The sequence below is a fragment of the Lepidochelys kempii genome, chromosome 4 (assembly GCF_965140285.1).
Source record: "Lepidochelys kempii isolate rLepKem1 chromosome 4, rLepKem1.hap1, whole genome shotgun sequence".
NCBI lineage: Eukaryota > Metazoa > Chordata > Testudines > Cheloniidae > Lepidochelys > Lepidochelys kempii.
Genome location: NC_136383.1, coordinates 73,835,839 through 73,857,247, shown reverse-complemented (window position 1 = coordinate 73,857,247; position 21,409 = coordinate 73,835,839). Strand labels below are relative to the sequence as shown.

The 21,409-nt window shown below is 46.9% G+C and overlaps 1 protein-coding gene and 1 long non-coding RNA gene across 2 annotated transcripts in view; one reads left to right on the top strand and one right to left on the bottom strand.

The window, feature by feature from the left end:
• Positions 1-1,733: 1,733 nt before the first annotated feature.
• LOC140910539 (uncharacterized) overlaps positions 1,734-21,409 on the bottom strand; it is a 93,902-nt gene continuing 74,226 nt past the window's right edge. The window contains exons 2-3 of the long non-coding RNA XR_012158638.2: positions 4,022-4,404; positions 1,734-2,281 (exon numbers count right to left, since the gene is read on the bottom strand). This is a non-coding gene — a long non-coding RNA (uncharacterized LOC140910539). The remainder of the gene's footprint in view (positions 2,282-4,021; positions 4,405-21,409) is intronic.
• Positions 14,661-21,409, top strand: part of ASB5 (ankyrin repeat and SOCS box containing 5) — a 59,873-nt gene continuing 53,124 nt past the window's right edge. Inside the window, exon 1 of the mRNA XM_073341668.2 lies at positions 14,661-14,891. Within this exon, the coding sequence (XP_073197769.1) occupies positions 14,696-14,891 (196 nt within the window). The 5' untranslated portion in view covers positions 14,661-14,695. The remainder of the gene's footprint in view (positions 14,892-21,409) is intronic.

The window sequence follows — 21,409 nt, the reverse complement described above, 5'->3', positions numbered from 1 at the left end:
ATGGCAGGAGGAGTAGAAGGGGGTCTGCAGCAGCTCTCTCCCTGGAGTTGCTGTGATATGGAATACACTGGGGGTGCAGCGAGCCAGGGGCATATGTGTGTGTGTCACTTGCGTGGAATTCTCTCCCTCTCCCCCACCCCTTGCATTCCAGAGAACAGGAAAAACTTTTGTCCTCAGTGTTCTGGCCCAGCCATGTATCCAGGATTCATGGCAGATAGAGCAGCATTTGAGGCCAGAAAATACCAGGGCAGCGCTGGTGTGACTTCTATTTAAGGGTCCGCCTGACATCAGTGCCTCCTGGAGCCCCCGCAAACCCACCAACAAGAGCTGCCCAGAGCCTGCACCCCAAGCCCATTTCTGTGCCCCCATCCCCTGTCTCAGCTCAGAACCCACTCCTGCACCCGAACTCCCTCCCGGAGTCCACACCCCCTTCCACATCCCAACGCCCTCCCAAGCCCGGTGAAAATGAGTGAGTGAGCGGGGAGTGAGGGGAGAGCGAGCGATGGAGGGAGGGGGGATGGAGTGAGCAGAGGCAGGCAAACAAGCACAGACTGGTGGGACCGCATTGTGTTGCAGGTATGGGATGATTCCCAGTGGCTGTGAAACTTTCTCATGCGTTAAGGCCACTTTCCTGGAACTCTGTGAGTTGCTTTCCCCCACCCTGAAGCACAGGAATACCAAGATGAGAGCCACCCTGACAGTTGAGAAGCGAGTGGTGATAGCCCTGTAGAAGCTTGCAACACCTGACTGCTACCGCTCAGTCGGGAATCAATTTGGAGTGGGCAAGTCTACTGTGGGGGCTGCTATGATCCAAGTAGCCAATGCAGTCATTGACGTTCTGTTATCAAGGCCAGTGACTCTTGGAAATGTGCAGGTCATACTGGATGGCTTTGCTGCAATGGGGTTCCCTAACTGTGGCGGGGCGATAAACAGAACGCATATCCCCATCTTGGCACCGGACCACCTTGCCAACCAGTACGTGAACCGCAAGGGGTACTTCTCAATGGTGCTGCAAGCAATGGTGGATCACAAAAGATGTTTCACTGACATCAACATGGGATGGATGGGAAAGGTGCATGACGCTCACATATTTAGGAACTCTGGGCTGTTTGAACAGCTGCAAGAAGGGACTTACTTTCCAGACCAGAAAATTACCGTTGGGGATGTTGAAATGCCAATAGTTATCCTTGGGGACCCAGCCTACCCCTTGCTCCCATGGCTCATGAAGCCTTACACAGGCAGCCTGGACAGTAGTAAGGAGCAGTTCAACTATAGGCTGAGCAAGTGCAGAACGGTGGTAGAATGTGCCTTTGGACATTTAAAAGCTCGCTGGCGCTGTTTGTTGACTAGGTCACAGCTCAGCGCAAGCAACATTCCCATTGTTATTGCTGCTTGCTGTGTGCTCCATAATATCTGTGAGAGTAAAGAGGAGACGTTTATGGCGGGGTGGGAGGTTGAGGCAAATTGCTTGGCATCCGATTTTGAGCAGCCAGACACCAGGGTGATTAGAAGAGCACAGCAAGGCGCGCTGCGCATCAGAGAGTCTTTGAAAACCAGTTTCATGACTGGCCGGGCTTTGGTGGGATAGTTGTGTGTGTTTCTCCTTTATGCAAACCCGCCCCCTTTTTTAATTTTAATTCCCTGTAAGCTGACCCCCTCCCCACTTCGAAATAAAGTAACTATTGTTTTGAAACCATGCATTTTTTCTTTATTAATTTTTTAAAAAAGAGAGAATGGACAAGGTAGACTGGGTGCGGTGGGGGAGGAGGGAAGGACAAGACCACATTGTTTATTGCAGCCACACTAAAAATCAAACTGTTTGAATGGGAGTTTTCTGTTGCTTGGGCCATCCTCTGGAGTGGAGTGGCTGGGTGCCCAGAGCCTCCCCTCCCCGCGTTCTTGGGCGTCTGGGTGAGGCGGATATGGAACTTGGGGAGGAGGGCATGCGGTTATACAGTGGATGCAGCGGGAGTCTGTGTTCTTGTTGGCTTTCCTGCAGCTCCAACAGATGCTTCATCATGTCAGTTTGCTCCCACAATAGCTGCTTTATCATGTCTGTTTGCTCCCCCATTAGCCTCAGCATCGCATGTTTCCTCCACTCTTTGCACTCACTTAATTCATTCCTGGCCTCTGCCACTGAATGCATGAAGCTGTGCTCTATCAGTGTGGGAGGACTGCATGAGCTTGGAAAACATGTCATCGCGAGTGCATTTTTTTTGCCTTCTAATCTGTGATAACCTCAGGGAGAGAGATGATAGGGGGAGCGTAGAAACATTTGCACCTGAGGGGAGATAAAAAGGGAGAGTAAAATTTAAGATGATACATTTCTGAGAACAAAAGGGAGACTCTTTCACAGTGAATCAAGCAATTCACAGCACATGTGCTTTAGGTACAAGGTCGCATTTTGCCTTTTATATTGAGCGCCTGCTGCTATGGTGACACATCACACATGGCTGGGCAACAGAATTCGGTTTCCAGGCAGCCATGGTAAGCCTTTTGGTACATAGGGTTGGCTTCTTACACCTTCATAACATGTGGGAATGTTCTCAAACTGCAGCACCCTCCTTTCCCAGAACAAGCAAAAAACCTTTCCCAAAACCGCAGCCCCTCCTTTTAAATGTGAAACCCAACCCATCTGGGTTTCACATTTAAAAGGAGGGGCTGCGGTTTTCAGGTGGATATGCAGCACACACCTACCCCCACCCCACCGCGTGGCTATTCTCTGGGATGATCCCTTTTAGCCAACCGCAAACAGCCCAGCATGAATGGGGTCCTTTCACTGTTCCCTTACAAACATTTCCCCATTTCAACCAGGTGACCATGAATGATATCACTCTACTGAGGCTAACACAGAAAGATATAGACCAAATGTTGCTTGAATGTGACCAAAACTGAGGACCATTCACTGCCATGCTTTGTGCTGCAATGATTCCAGAATACTTGCTACTGGCTTGGCGTGGTAAAGTGTCCTACCGTGGAGGATGAAATAAGGCAGCCCTCCCCAGAAACCTTCTGCAAAGGCTTTCAGAGTACCGCCATATCAAGGTTCCTTCTCCACTCTGAACTCTAGGGTACAGACGTGGGGACCTACATGAAAACCTCCTAAGCTTACTTTTACCAACTTAGGTTAAAACTTCCCCAAGGTACAAACTATTTAACCCTTTGCCCTTGGACTTCCACTGCCACCACCAAACGTTTATCTGGGTTTATTTATTAGGAAAGCGTTGTTTGGAAACCTCTTTCCCCTCCAAATCCTCCCAACCCTTGCACCCCACTTCCTAGGGAAAGTTTGGTAAAAATCCTCACCAATTTGCATAGGTGACCACAGACCCAAACCCTTGGATCTTAAGAACAATGAAAAAGCATTCAGTTTCTGAAAAGAAGGATTTTAATAGAAGTAAAAAGTAAAAAAGAATCACCTCTGTAAAATCAGGAGGGTAAATACCTTACAGGGTAATTAGATTCAAAATACAGAAAATCCCTCTAGGCAAAACCTTAAGTTACAAAAAGATACACAGACAGGAATATCCATTCTATTCAGCACATCTTATTTTCTCAGCCATTTAAAGAAAACATAATCTAACACATATCTAGCTAGATTACTTACTAAATTCTAAGACTCCATTCCTGTTCTGTCCCCGGCAAAAGCATCACACAGACAGACACAGACCCTTTGTTTTTCTCCCTCCTTCCAGCTTTTGAAAGTATCTTGTCTCCTCATTGGTCATTTTGGTCAGGTGCCAGTGAGGTTATCCTACCTTCTTAACCCTTTACAGGTGAAAGAATTTTCCTCTGGCCAGGAGAGATTTTAAAGGTGTTTACCCTTCCCTTTGTATTTATGACATGCCAGGAGAGCTTCATGGAGATGTCCCTGGAGGATTCCCATTCCATCCCCAGACATATGAACAGAATTTTCCAGTAGCTGTACTGGCCGTGAATGCATCTCAATTCTTCAGGGCAAATCAAACATTAAACCCTATTGCTTTTAAACCTTGTACTATAGTTACAAATGTGCACTCACCAGAGGTGCCTTCTCCAGCTTCAGAGTCGGGGATCCCACCTTAGGAGGGTATTGGCTCCAGCGTGACGAAAAGGTCCTGGCTGTCAGGGAGAATGGATTCACCGCTTGCCTGCTGAGCATTCTCCTCCCCCTCCTCTTCCTCATCCACAAAATCCTCCTCCCTGTTGCATGAGACTCCCCCCTTGCAGGTGTCCATAGACAGTGGTGGGTAGTGGTAGGGTCCCCCCCAGAGTGCCATGCAGCTGATCATAGAAGTGGCATGTATGGGGCTCTGACCCAGAGCGACCGTTTACCTCCTTTGTCTTTTGGTAGGCTTGCCTGAGCTCCTTAACTTTCAGGTGGTACTGCTGTGTGTCCCTGTTGTAGCTTCTGTCCAACATGCCCTGTGAGATTTTGAAAAATATATTTGTATTTTTTCTTTTTGATCAAAGTTTGGCCTGCACAGATGCTTCTCCCCATACAGCAATCAGATCCAGTGTCTCCCTTTTGGTTCATGCTGGAGCTCATTTGCAATTCTGAGGGACTGCATGGTCACCTGTGCTGCTGAGTTTGCCGCACTGACCAAATAGGAAATGAAATTCAAAAGTTCCCGGGGCTTTTCCTGTGTACCTGGCTAGTGCATCGGAGTTCATAGTGCTGTCCAGAGCGGTCACATTGGAGCACTCTGGGATAGCTCTTGGAGGCCAATTTCGTTGATTTGCATCTGCACTACCCCAAATTCAACCCAGCAAGGTCGATTTTAGCGCTGCTCCCCTCATTGGGGAGGAGTACAGAAGTCGATTTTAAGAGCCCTTTAGGTCGACGGAACGGGGTTGGTTGCGTGGACTCAGTCATTTTTAAATCGACCTAACGCGGCTAAATTCGACTTAACCCCATAGTGTAGACCAGACCTTCATGAGTGGGGAGAGCAATCAACGAAGTCTTTTATTCACTGATGTTCCACAGTGGCTTGTCTGGTCTCTATGGGCCTTCTTTTGTTAGAGAGGAGAGGACACTAATTGTGATAAGCTAGTATTTCATACTTGGTAATGCTTCTCTCCTAGGGTTGCCAACTTTCTAATGGCCCAAAATCAAACACCCCTGCCCCGTGGCTCTGCCCCTGCCCTGCCCCTTCTCCAAGGCCCTGCTCTCGCTTGCTCCATCCCCCCTCCCTCCATCACTTGCTCTCCCCCACCCTCACTCATTTTCACCGGGCTGGGGCAAGCGGTTGGGGTTTGAGCTCCAACTGGGAGTGTGGGGTCAGGGATGAGGGGTTCAGGGTGCGTCAGAGGGCTCCGGGCTGGGTCAGAGGGTTGGGGTGTGGGGGGTGAGTACTCCTGCTGGGGGTGCAGGCTCTGGGGTGGGGCCAGAGTGAGGAGTTTGGAGTGCAAGATGGGGCTCTGGGCTGGGTCTGAGGGGTTTGGAGTGCGAGAGGGGGTGCGGACTCCAGATGGGGGTGTGGGCTCTGGGGTGGGGCCTGGGATGAGGGGTTTAGGGAGAAGGAGGGGGCTCTGGGCTGGAGGTTGGGTTGAGGGGAGGGCTCCAGCTGGGGGCTCTGGGGTGGGGGTGGGGACGAAGGGTTTGGGGTGCATGAGGGGACTCCAGGCTGGGGCAGGATTGGGGTGCAGGGGGGGTGAGGGTTCTGGATGGGGCTGTGGGCTCTGGGGTGGGGCCAGGGATGTTGGATTTGGGGTGTAGGAGGAGGCTCAGGGTTGGGACAGGAGGTTGCATTTGTGGGGTTCCATCAGTGCTTACTGTGACTTCCGGGAAATGGCCGCCAGGTCCTGGAAGCCCCTAGACTCAGGGCAGCCAGGGAGGCTCCGTGCGCTGCCCTTGTGCCTGCAGGTGCTGCCCCCGTAGCTCCCATTGGTCGCAGTTCCCGGCCAATGTGAGCTGTGGAGCTGGCACTGGGGTGGGGGCAGTGCGCGGAGCCCCCCTGGCCGCCCATGCGCTTTGGGGCCGCAAGGATCGGGTAGCTGCTTCCGGGAGCTGCGTGGAGCCAGGGCAGGCAGGGAGCTTGCCTTAGCCCCAGGCCTCTGCTGTGCTGCCAAATGGATTTTGAACAGAAACCATACGTCTGGCAACCCTATTCTCTCCTGATTGTGAGGTTTACAGTTTTAGAGCAAACACTTCTATAGGTACAGAGCAAACACTTAAACACTAGCTTATAACATAGGGAACAGATGTTATAAATAAGAGTAATACATGCAGCAACCTACAAGCATTTCACAAAGTCTGCAGACATTTTTATAAATCTAATACCTATTTTAACAATACTAACACATAGGTGAGCCAAACTGGTTTCCAGATACGTATTTGTCAGTTTCAGAGTAACAGCCGTGTTAGTCTGTATTCGCAAAAAGAACAGGAGTACTTGTGGCACTCTGAAGTGAGCTGTAGCTCACGAAAGCTTATGCTCAAATAAATTGGTTAGTCTCTAAGGTGCCACAGGTACTCCTGTATTTGTCAGTGTTCAATGAAGCCGACAGGCCTTGGCATGAGCTGGCAACTGGTCTGGCCCAGGGAACAAGAAGAGGTGACTGTTTAAGAGAGAGAGAAAAAAAAACTTATTATGGAAAATGGCAATATATTCAACTCATGTTGTTGTTCTTCACTTAAATTTAGTATCAACTGGAAAAAAGACATTTTAAAGCAATAGAGGATGATGGAAGTTATTTTCTCAAAGCTGTAATACATAGGTGCAAATGCAATTTTTAAAAGAATGTATCTAAAAGTAATATATTCAAGAGAAGAAAAGGAGTACTTGTGGCACCTTAGAGACTAACCAATTTATTTGAGCATGAGCTTTCGTGAGCTACAGCTCACTTCATCGGATGCGTACTGTGGAAACTGCAGAAGACATTATATACACAGAGACCATGAAACAATACCTCCTCCCACCCCACTCTCCTGCTGGTAATAGCTTATCTAAAGTGATCACTCTCCTTACAATGTGTATGATAATCAAGTTGGGCCATTTCCAGCACAAATCCAGGTCTTCTCACCCCCCCCACACACACAAACTCACTCTTCTGCTGGTAATAGCTCATCCAAAGTGACCACTCTCTTTACTATGTGTATGAAAATCAAGGTGGGCCATTTCCAGCACAAATCCAGGTTTTCTCACCCCCCCCACAAAACACACACACACAAACTCACTCTCCTGCTGGTACTAGCTTATCCAAAGTGACCACTCTCCCTACAATAAGAAAAGGAGTACTTGTGGCACCTTAGAGACTAACCAATTTATTTGAGCATGAGCTTTCGTGAGCTACAGCTCACTTCATCGGATGCATGCCGTGGAAACACATGAAGTGAGCTGTAGCTCACGAAAGCTCATGCTCAAATAAATTGGTTAGTCTCTAAGGTGCCACAAGTACTCCTTTTCTTTTTGCGAATATCTCCCTACAATGTGCATGATAATCAAGGTGGGCCATTTCCAGCACAAATCCAGGTTTTCTCACCCCCCCACCCCCATACACACACAAACTCACTCTCCTGCTGGTAACAGCCCATCCAAAGCGACCACTCTCCCCACAATGTGCACGATAATCAAGGTGGGTCATTTCCAGCACAAATCCAGGTCTTCTCACCCCCCCACACACACAAACTCACTCTTCTGCTCGTAATAGCTCATCCAAACTGACCACTCTCCTTACAATGTGTAGGATAATCAAGGTGGGCCATTCCCAGCATAAATCCAAGTTTAACAAGAACGTCTGGGGAGGGGAGGAGGGTAGGAAAAAACAAGGGGAAATAGGCTACCTTGCATAATGACTTAGCCACTCCCAGTCTCTATTTAAGCCTAAATTAATAGTATCCAATTTGCAAATGAATTCCAATCCAGCAGTTTCTCACTGGAGTCTGGATTTGAAGTTTTTTTGTTGTAAGATAGCGACCTTCATGTCTGTAATTGCGTGACCAGAGAGATTGAAGTGTTCTCCGACTGGTTTATGAATGTTATAATTCTTGACACCTGATTTGTGTCCATTTATTCTTTTACATAGAGACTGTCCAGTTTGACCAATGTAAATGGCAGAGGGGCATTGCTGGCACCTGATGGCATATATCACATTGGTGGATGTGAAGGTGAACGAGCCTCTGATAGTGTGGCTGATGTTATTAGGCCCTGTGATGGTGTCCCCTGAATAGATATGTGGGCACAGTTGGCAACGGGCTTTGTTGCAAGGATAGTTCCTGGGTTAGTGGTTCTGTTGTGTGGTATGTGGTTGTTGGTGAGTATTTGCTTCAGGTTGGGGGGCTGTCTGTAGGCAAGGACTGGCCCGTCTCCCAAGATTTGTGAGGGTGTTGGGTCATCCTTCAGGATAGGTTGTAGATCCTTAATAATGCGTTGGAGGGCTTTTAGTTGGGGGCTGAATGTGACGGCTAGTGGCGTTCTGTTATTTTCTTTGTTAGGCCTGTCCTGTAGTAGGTGACTTCTGGAAACTCTTCTGGCTCTATCAATCTGTTTCTTCACTTCCGCAGGTGATACAGATCTTGTAGGTGTTTGTCTCTGTCTGAGGGGTTGGAGCAAATGCGGTTGTATCGCAGAGCTTGGCTGTAGACGATGGATCGTGTGGTGTGGTCAGGGTGAAAGCTGGAGGCATGTAGGTAGGAATAGCGGTCAGTAGGTTTCCGGTATAGGGTGGTGTTTATGTGACCATTGTTTATTAGCACTGTAGTGTCCAGGAAGTGGATCTCTTGTGTGGACTGGACCAGGCTGAGGTTGATGGTGGGATGGAAATTGTTGAAATCATGGTGGAATTCCTCAAGGGCTTCTTTTCCATGTGTCCAGATGATGAAGATGTCATCAATATAGCGCAAGTAGAGTAGGGGTGTTAGGGGACGAGAGCTGAGGAAGCGTTGTTCTAAGTCAGCCATAAAAATGTTGGCATACTGTGGGGCCATGCGGGTACCCATAGCAGTGCCGCTGTTCTGAAGGTATACATTGTCCCCAAATGTAAAATAGTTATGGGTGAGGACAAAGTCACAAAGTTCAGCCACCAGGTTAGCCGTGACATTATCGGGGATACTGTTCTTGATGGCTTGTAGTCCATCTTTGTGTGGAATGTTGGTGTAGAGGGCTTCTACATCCATAGTGGCCAGGATGGTGTCATCAGGAAGATCACCGATGGATTGTAGTTTCCTCAGGAAGTCAGTGGTGTCTCGAAGGTAGCTGGGAGTGCTGGTAGCGTAGGGCCTGAGGAGGGAGTCTACATAGCCAGACAATCCTGCTGTCAGGGTGCCAATGCCTGAGATGATGGGGTGCCCAGGATTTCCAGGTTTATGGATCTTGGGTAGTAGATAGAATATCCCAGGTCGGGGTTTCAGGGGTGTGTCTGTGCGGATTTGATCTTGTGCTTTTTCAGGAAGTTTCTTGAGCAAATGCTGTAGTTGCTTTTGGTAACTCTCAGAAGAATCAGAGGGTAATGGCTTGTAGAAAGTGGTGTTGGAGAGCTGCCAAGCAGGTTCATATTCCAACCAATTCATGATGACAACAGCACCTCCTTTGTCAGCCTTTTTGATTATGATGTCAGAGTTGTTTCTGAGGCTGTGGATGGCATTGTGTGAGAAAACCTGGATTTGTGCTGGAAATGGCCCACCTTGATTATCATACACATTGTAAAGAGAGTGGTCACTTTGGATGGGCTATTACCAGCAGAAGAGTGAGTTTGTGGGGGGGGGGGGGGGTGAGAAGACCTGGATTTGTGCTGGAAATGGCCCAACTTGATTATCATACACATTGTAAGGAGAGTGATCACTTTAGATAAGCTATTACCAGCAGGAGAGTGGGGTGGGAGGAGGTATTGTTTCATGGTCTCTGTGTATATAATGTCTTCTGCAGTTTCCACAGTATGCATCCGATGAAATGAGCTGTAGCTCACGAAAGCTTATGCTCAAATAAATTGGTTAGTCTCTGAGGTGCCACAAGTACTCCTTTTCTTTTTGCGAATTCAGACTAACACGGCTGTTACTCTGAAACCTGTCAATATTCAATAGAAACACTTAAAAACAAAATATAGCAAAAGAGGAAATAGCTGCAAGAAAAATTCTTGCAATGAGCTAAGCTGCTTTTGCTGAGACTTTCACAAAAAATTCAGTCTGAGGCAGCATGGAAAATTCCAGCATGGAAAATTCCAAGCCAACAGTTTAAATTTGGAAAAGTTACAAACACCTGTAAACAGGGTGTTATAATGGAAAGTGTTAGGCAACTTTAACTATAGATGTCACTACTAGCTCCATCTATAGTTAATAGCTATTGTGGTTGGATTTTTGCTTATTAACAGAATACTCTGGTTTTTTGTAGAGCTTGAAATTAGGGAGAAGCTGGGATGATAGAGAGTACACCTGGGGTGCAACTGTATAGAGTAAACTGAAAAGCTCCACCAGGAGGAAAACAATCCTCTTCATCAGCAAATTGTGCTTCTTCGTTGTTCTGAATGGAGAATTGGAAAAACAGAAGTGCTTCAGACCATTGAACTGTGTAAGTACTGATAAGTAAGGCTACGTTTTAGTCATGGGTATTTTTAGTAAAAGTCATGGACAGGTCACGGCTGTAAACAAAAATTCATGGGCCCGTGACCTGTCCATGACTTTTACCAAAAATACCTTCCCTGACTAAAACTTGGGTGGGGGACTGCAGGTGCTCAGGGGGTGGGGTGGGGGGAGGGTTTGGTGGTGGCGCGGGTGCTGGGGGAGATGACCCAGGACCCTCACTGGTGCTGGGGGAGAGGGGGTGTTTGATGTGGTTGGCGGGGCTTCCTACCTGGCTTTGCATCCCTACAGCTCCTAGGCAGCGGAGGCAGGGGTCAGGGCTGGGGCTCTGCTGCTCCCGCCACAAGTGCCGGCTGCCGCAGCTCCCATTAAATAGTAACCACAGCCAATGGGAGCTGTGGGGGCGGGGCCTGCAGATGCAGGCAGCATGGGGCACGGAGAACCCCCCCGGCCCCTCCACCGCCTAGGAGCTGCAGGGGGGCCATGCCAGTGGGCGCTGGGGAGCCCCCCACCCCAAGTTAAGTGCCCCCAACCTCTTGCCCCTAGCACTGAGCCCCCTCCCACTCACCCAAGCTGCTGAGCCAGCACCAGCCACTGCAGAAGTCATGGAGGTCATGGAAAGTCACGGAATCCATGACTTCCATGATAGACTCGCAGCCTTACTGATAAGTACTGATTATCTGATTGAATACATTCTTTATAACACCATGAAAAGGTGAGGAAGAGAGTATGAAACATCAAACACTGGATGTATGATTAAGGAAAATATAATTTCTGTTTCTTAATGATTGAAGCGGAAATTGGCAGCTGTGGTTAGGAACATAGTGCACATTTATCCCTATGGAAAACATGTCACTTCAATTCAGTGTCAGATAACAATATGCCAAATATAAAGAGGGATTTTCATCTGGCAGTTTCCCAAATACTCACCGACACTTCTCACTATACTATTAGGAAAGCAATATTTATGCTAGCTGGTTGCTGAAATATTTATGAACAAACTTTAAGAAGAAACTGAAGTATATTTTCAGAGTATAATTTTCTAGATAAAATGCATTATTTGTACATTGCTTTCTCTAATTATTCCTGTGATTTTGCATACATTCAAATTTCTTCAGAAAAAAACATAAAACTTTGCTCTCTTTAAGATAAAATTAAAAGCCCAAGCAGAGAAAGGGCTTGACATTTATTCTCAAACAGACATTCTCCTCCCGCCCCTCTTCCCACAGAGGTTTCTTCACACATTAGATTTCAGAACAGGGTTGCCAGGTGTCTGGTTTTCAACCAGAAAACCCGGTCAAAAAGGGACCCTGGCAGCTCTGGTCAGAACCGCTGACCGGGCCATTAAAAGTCTGGTTAGCGGCACAGCACGGCTAGCAGGCTCCCTGCCTGGCTCTGCACAGCTCCCGGGAAGTGGCCGGCATGTCCCTCTGGCTTGGGGGCAGCCACTGGGGCTCCATGTGCTGCCCCCACCCAGAGCGCTGGCTCCATAGATCCCATTGGCTGGGAACTGTGGCGCTTAAACTGTGGCCAATGGGAGCTATGGGTGGTGGCGCCTGGGGGCAGCACACGGAACCTCCTGGCCATGCCTCCGCCTAGGAGCCGGAGAGACATGTTGCCACTTCCCAGGAGCTGCCTGAGGTCTGTGATGCCTGGAGCCTGCACCCAGAAACCCCTCCCTTGTCCCAACCTCCTGCCTCAGCCCTGAGCCCCCTGCCGCACCCAAACTCCCTCCCGGAGTCTGCACCCCACACCCGCTCCCATGCCCCAACCCCTTTCCCCAGCTCAGAACCTCCTCCCACACCCTAATCCCCTGCCCCAGGCCTGAGCCCCCTCCCGCAGTCTGAATCCCTTGGCCTCAGCCTGGAGCCCCTCTCACATACCCTGAACCCGTAATTTCTGGCCCCATCCCAGAGCCCGGACCCCAGCCCAGAGCCCATATCCCTTCCATTCCCCAACCCCCTGCCTCAACCTGGAGCCCCCTCCTGCACCCCACTCCCCTCATCCCAGGCCCCACAACTGAGCCCACACCCCCAGCTGAAGCCCTTGCCCCCTTCCAAGCCCCAAACCCCTGCCCCAGCCTGGAGCCCCCTCCCAGGCTCTGAACCCCTCGGCCACAACCTACAGCCCCCTCCTGCACCTCAAACTCCTCATCCCTGACCCCACCCCAGAGCCCGCACCCCCAAATGGAGCCCTCACTTCCTCCCACACCCCAACACCCTGCCCCAGCCCCAGTGAAAATGAGCAAGTGAGCGAGGGTGGGGGAGAGCGAGCAATGGTGGCGGGGGATGGAGTGAGCATGGGTGGGGCCTCCGAGAAGGAGCAGGACATGGGCAGGGCCTTGGGAAAGGGGCTGGGCAAATGCATTTGGTTTTCTGCCATTAGAAAGTTGGCAACCCTTTTTCAGAAGCCATTGCACTTTTCACTTTAACAACTTAGTCCGGCAGCTAGGTGGTATGGTAGATACATTATTTTGCCATTTTTCCTCTGGAAATATGCATTGACATTCTATTTTGAGTTTCATCTGAAAATGTGTTTGGTGGTTCTGCCTAAGAGCCTGATCCAAAGGTCACTGAAGTCAGTGGGCATCTTTACATTGAATTGAGTGGGCTATGGATTACGCCATTAGTCTCTCCTCCACATTTGCCACCATTCTAAAATTCATATAGAATTCTGTATGATTTTTAATTGTTGTGCAAAAGAGCCAGGAATGGAATAGAAAGGTGTTTCAGTTTTAAGATTAATATAGCTTGGCAGATCATATGGGGAAGTTCACACGTACTACAGTGTGACAGATTCCAGTCAGTGGTATTAGTCTCTCCATATTATGTGCATCAAATTAGAGCAAATTAAAGGAGTAACCTGACCTGATATATTTAACAAAAGGCCTCTGTTAAAATTTCTGAAAGAGTAGGAAGTTACAGTATATATTTGGGTTGATAATTTCATACCACATTTAAAGATATTAATTCATTTTTTTATTAAAAAATTTACAAAGAGAAAGTAGGGTGAGATCCTCAGCTGTTCTGTCCTCGTATGTTATTTTTGCATTGTGTCTCTTATAGAAGAATCTTGAGCTATCCTGCTGATCTTCAGTTTGTCTCACATTGTGAAGTCATTGCTTCCTCGTGAGCAGTTACTCACAGTAATGGAACTGCTGATCAGTGTGAGTAATGGGTTTACAGTATATGAGCAAATCAGTTATCTTTGAAGAATGTAAGGAATGTGTTCAAAATAGGTCAAGATGTAAGTCTGCCACATCACAGATATAAAATAACATGGCACAGCATAATAAAAATGTGTATCGTAGACATCAGAGATAGAAGAGACTTATTAGCTCATCTAGTTTCTCTCTTTGCCAGTGCAGGATCATTCCCTATAGTATATTTACTGGGTTTTTTTCCTGTGAATTTTTAAATATTCTGTGCAACAGATCTAACTGTAAAAGCAATATAGAATTTGTTTCTCCTGTCAGCTGTTTATTATTTCAGTTAAATTATGTAAACCATACATACTAGATGCATAGCAGGTACTTTGGAGCAGCATGTCACTATTCCTGACATTCCTGAATTAAAGAGCCACTAAACTGGTATGGCCCAAATTTATTCTACTTTTCATTTTCTTATCTGTTTGCAAAGCCCATATATTTCAGAAAAAATGCTTTACTGATAGGATATTAGAAAAACTTATGGCAGCAGTCCTATATCCTAGAAACCTAACAATAACAAATAAATGTACATTAGGAACAGAGAGAACATATCTGGAGGAAAATTGATTTCATATTCAAGGTTACAAAGAGCTTTTGTTGGCAACACTGAGTAACAAACGAGTCTTAAAATAATGCTTTTGACAGTGTTTTTTAAGTAAAAATAGAAAAAACTAGACAAATAAAAATGCAAAATCTGGAATGAAATAGACCTTTTAAATGGAAGAATCTTGGAAACTGTCACTGTCAGAAACTCTGTGGATATTCCGCTCCAGTTGAATACCATCAGGTCAGCACGAGCTGTAGTGAACTTAATACTATGTACAGTATAAATAATCCTCATATTTTGAGCAGCAAGCATCATGACCAGCTGATATTTTCTTTCCTCAGGACCAGCTGTTCCTGGCACTGAGGAGTGCCTGACTGGAGCCACATGATCTTATCAACACATTTGAGAATTGTACCGAAACACTGACAAACACTCTGGTGCAGCAATGACTGTCATAGAGGAAAGTCGCCCTTTTGCCCAGCAACTATCCAATGTCTACTTTACTATACTTTCACTTTTTTGTTTTAAACTTTTTGTGAAAATCAGCCTTGCCATCCTCAGTCACTTCTACATTGTAAAAGGGAACCGTAAAGAGGCAGCAAGGATAGCTGATGAATTTTATGGAATTCCTCAAGGGCAAGGTATGTGTGTACTTATTACTGTATCTTAGTTTATTGCCATTGGTTTATTCTTGTTGTAGTTAATCATTTAACTGCTCATGTGATTTTAAAAAATATTTCCATTAAGCCAAGTTGTGTGTGATTTTTCCCCCCAATATAAGATAGCTCGTATTACAACAGTGTTAGTTTGTTTATATTGGGCCATATTCTTCCATCCTTACCTTAACTAGAATTTTTCTCTGTGAAAAGCTCCACACGTTATGAGTATGGGTAGCAGAATCTGTTCTACTATGGTCAGAAAATCTAATTGTTAGCTCTCTTTATATGTTTGATATAGTTTATAACAAAAAATGTATAAGAAGGAAAACTCCAGAGCAATGACTTTCTAATATCTATTAGAAAACATAGTTTATAAATTGTAGATTAATGTGAGGTACTGTATAAATCTGAATTATTATAGGCAGCTCTGCTAGTGACTCCTATAGTTAAGGTTGCCTAACACTTCCCATTACAAGACCCTACTTTCAGTTGCATACATACTCCTAAACTTTAACTATTGAGCTGAAATTTCCTATGCCAGGTATCTGACCCAGGAAGTTTTTTAGAACAATTCAACAAAATCAGTTCATACATTTCTGAGAACAAAAATATGTTGCTTTGCCCATGTTAAAATTATTACAACCATTTCTTTGAGACACTCTAGAATCTTCATGCTTTAGAATACAGACTTGAAATTTGGCAGGAAGGTCACCCAGGTGTCAGAGATGGGCTTTTTAGCATCCTCATAGAAATCCACCCACATTTGGCCAAGTTGTAAGCCTCTGAAAATTGCAGTGTGCATGTGCTCAAGCAAACATTTGTTAGTTTGGCAGCATTATTCTCCAAAGAGTCCATCTGTACTAAGCAGGTTCTATCTCCACAGTCTATGTGCCCACCAGACTGCATCTGCAGCATCCCCACAGAGTGAATGACCATGCTCCTGCTCAGCTCAGGACTTCAGAGATGATGTGTCCCTGCAATTGCTCCTATATCTGTCTGGGGTCACTCCAAGCACTCATGTAGCATGGAGGGAAAGGAAGTATGCTGAATTGAATGCAGTGGGGTGAGGAGCTTGTGAGGGACTGAAACAGGAGCTGGGTGAGAGAGGAGGACTGGGTCAGGCTGGAGTGAATAGGGGTAGAAGGAATCAGGCTTGGAGGAATAGGGTAAGAATAGTTAACTGTCATAGCAGACTCCCCTACAGAATCTGGAATTGAACTCAAGAGTCCTGAGTCTTATTGTTCCTTTGCTATCAGCAAACATCTGTGAAATCCACTGCCAAAATACGGGTTGCATCTTCCTATATGGCTGGTCCATATAGGATAATGATTTACTATTGCTGAAAGTGACTGTTAGCTCAAATGGCAAAGAGGTCTGTGCTGATCTAAAGGTCCCAATTCTGCAAGTGACCCATTGGGCGGGGTGTGGGGGGGTGTCAGTATGGTTCCACGTGATGGACTTTCTATTTTTCAGTTTATTTTTTTATATGTCACTAGTTGATGGACCCAAAAAAAGGCCTCAAAGAACATGTATATTTAAGGTGAAGGGTAATGATGTCCTTAATTCACATTGTTGCACTGAGCAGTTATTTTATATAACATTGTTTTTTGTTCAGAACAATATGTCGTCCTTAACTTTGGATTTCTTAGCTCTTGTCTGCAACACAACTTTAACGGTGATTTTGGGTTAATTTAAAAAAATAATTATTCCCAGGAGGTTAGTGGGGGAGAATGTGACTGAATTCTGTAATTTAAGTTTAGTGATGTTAAATTTGGTGAAAGTGGATTTGTTTTAATGAAAGGAGATAGATAGTGAGGGGCTGTGGTAAACAGAGCAGGTCTCTTGTTAAAAAAATGGAAGGTAGTCTCTGAGTTAAAAATAACAAATGTGTAACATATGTTGCTTTGGGACTTCTGAGCTTCATCTGGGTGCTCAGCATCAGAGTTTCAAAAATATAAACATGCATGTATAAATTACAGTAGTCACAGACTGAACAAATTTCTATTTCTAGAAGTCAAATGTGAATAAGAAATTAAAAATACTTTTTCTTTTCTGAGTCATCCATTTCAAATAGCAAAGTTAATGTCCTAAAATAAGATTTAAGTTCTGTTCCCAGTGAAGTCAATGGTAAAACTCTCATTTCAAAAAATGGCTTCAATGAGAGAAGGATCAGGTCTATTATAAAGTTCCCATTAACTGGATTATTCTTTAACTTTGGCCCTGATCTTCCAAACATTCACATGCTTATTTTGTTCTCATAGTTGTCCCATTGAATTCAATGGGACTGCTCAGGTATGTAGCACTAACTAGTTAAGTGTTTGCAGGGCCAAGGCCTATAAGTTTAGATGATTATGCCTAGTTTTCCCCTTCTTCATGGTGAAGTGTACCCAAGGTTGGTTATTTTTCAGGGCAAAAATGTGTAAAGTCATGATTCTAGTTACAAAAGAAAATGAAAAGTCATAGCACACAAAGTTTTATCCCATTTTAAAATCTCATATTCCACCAAATTGACATAATTGAGCCACTTTTGTATGAAAATAATCATGGAAAAAGTATTGCTCATTAGTGGACTGCCATGACTTTTTTCAGGAAAGACATGGGTGTCACTAATATGCAACCTTGGTTATCGTGTGTGTAGATATTGTTGCTCCTTTGGCCTCAGCAGTTGCCAGTATTTGGGACCTTGCAGGATTACTTCTAAGAGCAGAAATGATGATAGAAGTCACGTATATTCTTGGTGAAATCCTGTTTATTTACAAAGAATATATATACAGTCCTGTTTTCCTGAACACAGTACAAGCAAACAGCAGCAACAGCAGTCAGCCTCTCCAGTCAGTTTTGTGCCCTGAGGAGTTCTGTCTCTCTGCATCTTCTCAGGGCCATACTTAGGCCTAGTCTACACTAGAAAGTTAGGTAGAAGGAAGCCGCCTCATGTCGACTTGTTAATGTATGTGTCTACACTACCAGGTCCTTTACACCGACCTAAATTGCCTCTAATGTCGACTTCTATAATCCACCTCTGCAAGAGACATAGTGCTTAATTCGATTTTCATGGGTCAACTGCAAGGTAGTGCAGATGCAGTGTTGTGTAATTCAACTTAATTGGTCTCCAGGTGATGTCCCATGATGCTCATCTGTGAAAGCCCTGGAGGTCATTCTCAACTCTGCTGCACTGCAGCCAGGTACACAGGAAACAGTTCTTAAAGTATAGGCCTATACAGGCAGGCCTGCATATCTATATCCTAACACCAGTTTGAGCACAGCTGATCCTGGAGACTACATGCCCCAAACTCGCTCCAGCCTGGTCTGCACAGGAGGTGGTGGATCTCATCACTGTGTGCGGATAGAGCTCTGATCCCGCAGAAGAAACGCTGACATCTATGTAAAGATTGCTCGTGGAATGGAGGAGAAGGGCTACACGAGGGACACACAGCAGTGCCGTGTGAAAATAAAAGAACTTTGCCAAGAGTACCAGAAGGCAAGGGAGGCGAACAGTCATTCTGGTGACTGAACCCCCCACATGCTGGTTCTACAATGAGCTGCATGCAATTCTTGAGGATGACCCTACCAGCAACCCCCAGAAGCAAAGTGGACACCTCACAGGTGTTTCAGTCTAGGGACAACAAGGAGGACATTATGGTGGATGAGGAGGAGAATCGGAGACGGGTGAGCGATGGATCCATTCTCCCCGAGAGCAAGGAAATATTTTTAACCCTGGAGCCCTGTGGGTCACAGGACATCATGGTGGCCGACCGTGATGCTGGGGAAGGCACCTCTGGTGAGAAAACAGTTACAATCAAAGTCCAGTTAAACTTTAGCAGGCACACACATTCGGTGGTATTGCATGTTTACTGCAGAAAAAGCAAGGTGCTGTGGTTCTTTGCTTACAAGAGGCTGCTCCAGCTATGCAGAGGGTGGCCCCTGGAAAAGACTGTTTTTGTGGACTGGGATAGCCCAGGAATCCTCCATGGCTATCTCTAGGAAACTTTCATAGAGATACTCTGCAATCCTTTGCAGATGGTTTCTGGGCAGGGCAGTCTTATTTCTTCCACCATGGTAGGACACTTTCCCACACAACTCCTGAATTAATTCTGCGGGCATTCTTGTGGTACACAGCATAGCATCGTAAGTGTCTATACCCAGACACTTGCAGCATCTCCTTCCTTTCCGCCTCTGTTACCCTCAGGAGACTGATATCACATAAGGTCGCCAAGGGGAAATAAGGGAAGTTCTCATTAAAAGTGCTCTTAAAAGAAAAAAAGGACATGTAGACCCACCCCACACCCACACATTCCGGATCACCAAACCACGCGGCTACTTATGTGCCTTTACTGTGCTCTGCATGGGTTGGCAAGTAGTTTAAAATGGATGATAGGGAACTGGGGCCCCACATGAGAGATTCCACAATTTGGGAGTGAAAACGTTCCCCCCAGCCCTGTTCATAAACAACTTCCCGTGGTGCTGTGGGGAAGGGCCATTGTTTGACTAGCTACCTCTACTCCCGACATGAGCCTGCCGTAAACTTCATTAAAAGTGTGCTCACCCAGGACCCGGGGGGGCTTATTCACCAGGGCCGGAGCAGCAAAACGGCACAGTGAACAGTTATGGACTCTGATTATGTTATGGCTTGCACCTAGAGTAATAAGGGATTTTTTTTTTATGAAAATGGCCTTGCTATGGAAACATTTTATTCATGTACAATGGCACCTTTATTTTTTCCCATGACTGACAGCTGGAAATGTGTCCTTCGGCATGTCATCAACACCTGAAAGCAGACTTTCGCTGATTAGAAGGAGGAGAAAAAGAAAGCGGGAGGACATGTTCACCGAGCTAATGAATGTCTCCAGGATAGCTGACACAGAGCTGAGAGCATGGAGGATTTCACTGTCCGAGAAGTTAGACATGGACATGGAGAGCAGGAAAGCTTCCAATGAGCAAAAGCATGTGGCACAGGATAAGATGCTTAGGATTATGAAGGACCAAGAAGACATGTTGAGGCGTCTGGTTGAACTGCAGGAACAGAAGCAGGCAGTAGAGTCCCTCTGCAGATCCTGGTGGACAGCCAGCCAGTTTTCTTGCTAGTGGTGGGAATTTAGATTGTGTGTCCAAGATAGGTTCCTTCTTTTTGGAACATATCACATTTCTTTGGGTTCTGTTTTAGATTGGCAGTCTTAAACTTATCACTAAGACTATGATTTTTACTCTGAGGTCATGGAAATCATAGAATCCGTGACTTCCAGTGACCTCCGTGACTTCAGCCTGCCTTGGCCAGGAGCTGCGGGGTACCCTAGCTGCCTGGTGGGGGTACCCTGGAGCTCACAGGTGGGAGGGGAACCTTGGAGCTCCGAGCGGGTCCCCACAACTGCCTGGCTGCGCTCCCATTTTCTCATGGATATTTTTAGTAAAAGTCACAGACAGGTTACAGGCTTCAGTGAATTTTTCTTTATTGCCTGTGACCTGTCCATGACTTTTACTAAAAATATCTGTGACAAAATCTTAGCCTTATCACAGATCGTTTGTAAATGTATCCATTCCTGTTCAAAGGTTTTAGCATGCACCACGATATTATATAGGTCAGCGTTTCTCAAACTGGGGTCCACGGGCGCTGCTGATCAACTCTTCCCCCTCCCTCCCAGCGCCTCCTTCACGCTAAGGAACAGCTGTTCCCCAGGGTAAAGGAGGCACTGGGAGGGAGGGGGAGGCGCGGAGACCCTGGGTCCATGCCACTCCCGGAAGCGATCACCATGTCCCTACGGCCCTGCGGGGGGATGGGGTGGGACAGGGGGTCTCCGTGTGCTGCCCCCCTCCTGAGTGCCGACTCCGCAGTGCCCATTGGCCGGGAACTGCAACCAATGGGAGCTGCAGGGGCCGTGCCTGTGGGCAGGGGCAGCGCGTGGAGACGCCTTGGCCCCCCCGCCCAGGAGCCAGTGCCAGAAGGATGTGCCCGTCACTTTTGGGAGCTGCCCAAGGTAAGCACAGCCTCCCTCACCCCCTCCCGCATCCCAACCCCCTGTCCCAGCCTGGTGAAAGTGAGGGTGGGGGAGAGGGAGCGATGGAGGGAGGGGGAATGGAGTGAGCAGGGACATGGCCTTGGGGAAGGGGGTGGGCCAAGGGCTGAGGCTGGGGGTTGGGAGTCCCCAATTTTTTTTTAATCAAAATGGGGGTCCTCAGGTTGCTAAAGTTTGAGAACTGCTGATCTAGGTACAGGGCGCTGGAACAGGAGGGCCAGTTGGGGCCATGGACCTCCCACTTTTGAAAGTTATAGAGCCTGGCCTGTCCACATTTCAGGGCAGGCGCCAGACCCTTTCCCCTCCTCTTCCACCCAAGCTGAAAGCTGGAGCCAGGCCAAGGTAAGAGCCGCCTGGGGAGCCTGGGCAGCTGTGCGGAGCTCTAGACCTTCCAGCCCATCTGGGCAGGGGGTGGGGGGTCCAAGAGCAACCCCTGGCTTGTGTTCCTGCCCACTGGGGTGCGCTGCCCAGGACAGGTGTAAGGTCCGGGGC